General features: G+C 45.6%; 1 protein-coding gene across 1 annotated transcript; it reads left to right on the top strand.

Moving 5' to 3' along the window:
• Nucleotides 1-728: 728 nt before the first annotated feature.
• AARD (alanine and arginine rich domain containing protein) lies at nucleotides 729-4,709 on the top strand. The gene is made up of 2 exons (XM_077351620.1): nucleotides 729-1,071; nucleotides 3,150-4,709. Exons 1-2 carry the CDS (start codon nucleotides 850-852, stop codon nucleotides 3,288-3,290), a joined length of 363 nt encoding a protein of 120 aa, XP_077207735.1. The 5' UTR covers nucleotides 729-849; the 3' UTR covers nucleotides 3,291-4,709.
• Nucleotides 4,710-6,439: the final 1,730 nt, after the last annotated feature.

Here is a 6,439-nt window from a genome sequence, read left to right as displayed (position 1 = left end):
TACAGCTGACATGCTGTCTGAAGCTCTGACCATGAGGCTGGGAGTTCGATCCCAGGAGCCAGCTCAGGGTTGACTCAGCCTTCCATCCTTACGAAGTCTGTAAAATGAGTACCCAGCTTGCTGGGGGGTAAACGGTCATGACTGGGGAAGGCACTGGCAAACCACCCCGTATTGAGTCTGCCATGAAAATGCTACAGGGCGTCACCCCAAGGGTCAGACATGACCCAGTGCTTGCACAGGGGATACCTTTTCCTTTAAGATAGAGAAAAGCGGGATACAAAACCTAACTCCTATGCCAAATATTGTTCTGAATGTTGTCTACTTCTCCCATGTGTTTTAATGGATTTGGATGTAGGATTTTCATTGCTCCTTATGATGCTGCGAACCACTCTGAGGGAGGGCAGAAGTGGGGGGGAGACAAAAATTAAAGCAACAAATACCGAGGAACAAACAGAGTTGCCCTGAGTAACAAATACGGCAGGGTTGAAAGACTAACTGTAAATAAACATTGCCCTTCGAAGCAAAATGTCTTCGACTGTAGATTCCCTTCAAGAAGGGGGGGGGGATTCCCACAGTCTGCCAAGTAGCAGCCCCCCCACTCCCACCTTCCATTGAACTCCCCCTTACTTTGGAATGAGGGGGAAAGTGGGGGGGGGTGGAGATCCGCTGTGCAAGAGAGCTGGAAACCCTTCCAGGGCTGGGGAACAAAAGGCCTAGCGGGGAGGGGTGTGGGGGTGTGCGGAGACTGTCAGAGATTTTCTCGGGGACTTTGCAGCTCCCATTCTCCTCTCCCGTTTATCCCTCGCCCCCATCAATCCAGTCTTGCCAGACTAGGCCCCGGCTGGAAGGATGGAGGTGGAGAATCCCTGCGAGGAGGCTCTCTCCAGCCTGCTCCTGGAGGACGTCAAGCAGAGGCTGCGGAAAGCGTTCCGGGGACAGGGGGCAGCTTCACCCCCTCCGGCACCAAGGCTGGCAGCAAGTCAGGAGAGAGGGAAGAGGAACCCTGCTGTCCAGGAGGAGCTTCGCAGGGCACACGTAGAGGGGGCCATTGCCTGGCTGCGGGTGGAACTGGTGAGTGAAACGGGCAAAGGGGAATCCAAACCATACAGCATCTCTGGTTGTTGAGCGGACAGAGATCTGCTCTGGCAGGGATCCTGCAGGGTGCGTGCAGAGGAGGTGGTATAGTCCGTCTCTGTCCCAGTTTTAGAGGGGTGGCATCAGCTGTGAATTCACTCACTGTTTTCCCCCTCTAGGGCTTATTTAGTTAGTGCCTCTTTATTATCCCGCTGTTTCTCCAAAGGCACTCAGGGCATTCTCTCCTGCTCTGTTTACTCCACACAACAACCCTGTGAGGTAGGTCAGGCGGATGGTATTTAGTCCGAGGTTGTCCACTGAGTTTAGGGGTGCTCATAGATGTGAAAGTGAGTCTCCCAGACTGTAGTCCAGCATTCTGTACCACATCAAAGCACAGTAGTATTGGAAATTATCCTGGTTGACCTTCTTTGCAGGGTTGTTGTGGCGTATTTTGCAGGGTTGCAGCCTTGCATTACAACCTTTCAGGGTTGTACTCTGAAAAAAAAAATCTCTGTATATATGAGACAGGAATCTGATCTCATTAAGGTTACTGCTGTGATTACAATCGATTTCAAGATGACCGAAATCTGTTTCCCTGGAGAAAATGGTTGCTGTGGCATTACCCTACTAAGGTCCCCCCCCACCTGAAATCCTGATCTCTTCCCCCCATCCCCACCCCCCCCCAAAAAAAAACCTCTGGGTATTTCCCAACACAGAGATGATGACCCCAGTTCTCATCCATGAATATTTGGGTGGGGATCAATGGTACGGCACTTGTTTAGTGCACTGGTTCAATCCCCGGAATCCCCGGTGGATGTTCTTCCAGGAGAGTGCTGGAAAAAACATTTCTCTACAGAAGACCGAGGACAGCCGCCAGTGGTCAAAGGAGACAATAAGGTCCAGTCATGTGATGCTAAAGGGCATTTTCATAGGCTTATAAGGCTGGGACTGTGGTCCAGTGATTGGCCAGGAGAAAGTCTCATGCTCCTGCCTTGGCAGTGCCACTGCATGGTATCAAGGCTGATCAAAAATACACAACCGTCTGACATGGTATAAAGCAGTGTTTCCCAGCCTGCAGGTTTGGAAGCTTCTGCAAGTGGGTGGAAGGTCAGCCCTTCCTAATGGCTGCCCCTGCTTTTCCCAGTGTTTTCTTTTGCAACTTGGAAACCAAGGTCTGACTATGGGAGCCGTATCTTCCATGTCAGAGAGAGTCATAGTGAGAATTAGAGGAGGAGGGGGTGGGAGTGGGTGGGTAAAAGCTGGAATGTAATTTCTATAAGACAGGCTGTATACATCAGAACTTCACTCTCTGGGGATTCATAGTGGGGACAGCCGCACTCTTTGCACGATGTCTTTTGGTTTCTTAAAAGCAGAGGTAGTCAAACTGCGGCCCTCCAGATGTCCATGGACTACAATTCCCAGAAGCCCCTGCCAGCGAATGCTGGCAGGGGCTTCTGGGAATTGTAGTCCATGGACATCTGGAGGGCCGCAGTTTGACTACCCCTGCTCAAAAGCATCTCTTCGGCCACTGTAAAAAACGGAATGCAGAACTCTGTGGTTGCCAAGGTCATAGACCAAAAAGCCTTGGGTCCGGGGTCACTGTACCAACAAAATTTGGACTTGCAAGTCACATACTGGAAAAATCGGGAACTGTTGCTATAAGTTACCTTAATATGAGAGGATTTGTTCTCAGGGGATTTGTTCTCCATGCTCAAATGGGAAACAGGTAGAAACTGGGTGGAAATTCTCTCTTCTCTTTTGAATGGTTCCAGAACTTTCCATTCAGCACAGCCTGCTAATTTAACACAGCCACTTAGATAGAAGAATAAAGACTGTAATTTTCCCCTAGTCTTGCTGTATGGGACTATCCATTTAGTCCTGGGGAGGGAAATTCTTTTCGCACCAGATTGGGCATTTTGATGTATTCTTTAGCACACATATCCTGGGGTTGTCCTGTGATACTGAAAATATTCCAAGGCTGCGGTCTGGTGAGCCCTACCGCTAATTAACCCCCGCTGGATAGTTATCATCTGTTCAAACCAATTATCTTCTCCCTTTTTCATTGTTCTTTGTAGCTGGAAATGAAGTCTCAGAACCGCCAGCTTGCCAAAACTCTGCTGGATTTAAGCACAGACATACAGAGACTGAGAAATGAAACCGAGATGACAGCAGCTCTAGAATCAAAGACCCCGAGCATTGCTGAAAGCCCAGAATAATAATAAAAATACACCTGCAGTTCAAGGCATATGTTGTGAAACTGCCACCCAGATCCCCATTTGGACAAAAATGGGGAGTGATGCTGCTCAGATCCAATGCAGTAGCTGGATGTGACTTCAGTGCTCCCCCACCCCCGCCTTAAACTTGAAAAAACTCCAGTTAAGTATGAGAGGAGATGTTTATAAATTGGGTTTGAGTGCCAACCTTGGAGTCACAGCCAAAGCGGAGAAGCGTTTTTAAATGGCTGCAAATGCAACCTGTGTCACTTTCATTGCCTTAGCAGTCAGAATTCGTCCTCAATTTATCGGATCACCCATCAAGTTCAGTTCTCGTTTCAATGTTTTATGGTGAATACTGGAAAATGATAACTGTGCTGTGGAATAGTCCTTCTTCTTTTTTTTCCTTTTAGATTTGTTTTTACATTTGTAATAGTATTTTAGGTTTTAAGTCAGACCCAATTAAATCACAGGGATGCTGGTTAAGCCCTAGCCAAGAATGCTTTCTATCAGTTCTAGCTGAGATCCAAACTCTTATGTGAAAGCCTCAGAAACATGCCTTTGAAGGTCTGTCCTGTCAGACTCTAGATCTCCCTAACTAATCTACTGGATTCTAGGAGGGGGGAGCAGGGTGTTTTTTGTTTTGTTTTGTTTTTTGGAGGAGGGGGTTGTTTACCACCCTTATCTTCTCCAATATACTCCAAGGCAGCTTCCAATCTCCATACCTGCTCCAAGTGCAGCAGGTATACACGAACAGATGAAGCTGCCTTATCATGAATCTTGCCATTGATCCATCAATGCTGATATATGCCACAACTTGCAAATAACCTGATTTCAGTAGGAGTACTTGCTAAAAGAGGGATGATGACATTGTTTGGAGAAAGATGTTTCATCAAGTGAAGAGGGGAATTGATTGCAACTGAAACAGGGCAGGAATACTTGTGTGATTTAGACATATGTGTTGAAAATGCAAATCGGAGTAAATGTTACAATCATAAGAAATATTCCCAGCTGTGGCATAACATAATAGACATGTAAATAATGATGCTATTTTCCAACTTGAGAGCCAGAACCTGACCAAGGGCATACAGATAACCAAATGCAATATTGAAAGTGTCTTTACTCAGTTTATTCAAGATAAAGGAACTAGATCTAGCATCAGTAAAAGCCATGAGACAAACCGGACACAGCACCTTCTAGAGCTAATTCATAGTGATGTATGTTGCCCAATAAAGACAAAGACCCCCTAGTGAGAATAAATTATTCTAACTTTTATTGATTAATTCGCAAAGTATAAAGTTACTTAAACAAGGAGAAAAGCTAAGTACTGGAAATCCTCAAGGCACATGTTACAATGGTAAGCAATGAGTTCCAGAGAAAACCATTGGTCATTCACGCAGACAATGGAGAAGAATATGTGGGATGTGACATTGGGGGTAATGCTTTGGTTTTGGGGGGAAACTGTGGTAGAAACCATAGTTTGCCCCCAAAATCCCCAGCATTACTAACATCTCTATGACTGTTTCCACTCTAGCAATATAATTTGGATTCCTACTGGTAAATGGTCAGCTTTTTCGTCTGTATCCAAACTACAATTTACTTCCAAGGAATCCCCCCAAAATCAGATTTCATCTTTTCAAGTGGGTTATAACAGGGTCTAATTTGGGGCTGTCCAATGCAGAAATGTGTGCAATCACGTTTTCCCCCTCACCCACCATTTTGAGTCATTTAAGAATGCCCCTTTCTTCGTTGTCATCCTCCCTTCCCTTCCTCCTCCTGCCATTCTGAAAAATCTGCCTTTAAAAAGGGGGGGGTGATTGCTTTGCAATGCTGGTTCTAAGTTTTGTTGTTTTTTAAAGCAGTCTTGCACAGCAGTGTTATAACATTATAACCCAGGGCTTTAAAATAATCACATTCAGGACACCTTGGGGGAAGTGGGGGAGGTAATCAAGGGCACAAAATGATGAGATTAAGGGGCACAATGAAAACAGATGGAAGCAGGTACCATTTTGCAAAATAACATTTTTCATAAAGGGGAAGGGAGCAAAGCATGATGGGAGGTTGCCTCCATCAAATTCAGTGTGGAATGCCTGGGAAATGAGAGGAGGAAAGCCCAGATGTGGAAAGGCTACAGTTGACTCGCAGCATCCAAAGGAAATCCAAACCAAGGCTAAAACAAGGTATGTCTCCTAATGCGGAAACAGTCTCTGTCACTTCCGGGTGACGAAGAAACATTGTGTGTGTGTTTTCAGGTTTCTTACCTGTTGGGGGGATGTCCCTCAGTTATTTAAGCAGATGGAAAAGTGCCAAACTGGGGGATCCCCAAGCCTCAACGTGGGACTGGCAACACTAAATGAAGAGAATGATCTATATCTGAGGTCCTGGAGAAGTGCTACCAATCAGATTAATACTACTCAAGGCAGCATATCTGATCCTCCCCATCAACTTCTCTATTGTATCTCCACAACAATGCTGTGAGGTAGGTTAGCTAAGAGAGGGCCTCAGGGTCACCCACTGAGTTTCCTGATGAGCTCGTTTGAATATGTGTCTCACCTTGCCATGATAGTATTAAAACCTTTCGTTGGTTTTATCTCATTCAAATATTTATAGTCCTTTTTTCCCAGAGACTCCAGTCAGATTCCGTGGTGTTGAAAAATGGCCATTAAACAAGGCAATAGGACTAAGATTACAAAAATTAGAAACAACATTTCCCCCTGCAGAAGTATCATGCCTCCTGTGTCATAAACAAGGGAAAAAAATGAATTGGGAAACTCGAAATCAATACAGTCAGAGCAAGATAATACTTCCAATGAACAATGGTTACACGTTTAAGCAGGTGCGAGATTAGGTGAGAAAAACTGGAAGAAGTAATGGGAAAGATTATGGCTTGTCTTGTAGTTGTTTTTAATCAGCGAAGAGAAGTGTGAAATAAATCCCCACCGTGAGTTCTGTGTGCATTTTCACACTGACGTGCCAACCTTCAAAAGAAAGCCCTTTTGTTCAGAGACAGGCACAGAAGAAACCCACAGGGCAGGAAGCCGGGTTTGTCACGCATTAATGGTGAAATACGTCTGCAGATAAACTTTTTAATTAAAATACTCCCTCTGCCCCTACAGCTGGTGGCGGGCGTAAGGCTGAGGAATGACGGCATT

This window comes from Paroedura picta, chromosome 9 (assembly GCF_049243985.1).
Source record: "Paroedura picta isolate Pp20150507F chromosome 9, Ppicta_v3.0, whole genome shotgun sequence".
Lineage (NCBI taxonomy): Eukaryota > Metazoa > Chordata > Lepidosauria > Squamata > Gekkonidae > Paroedura > Paroedura picta.
This window is presented reverse-complemented; position numbering and strand designations above follow the sequence as displayed.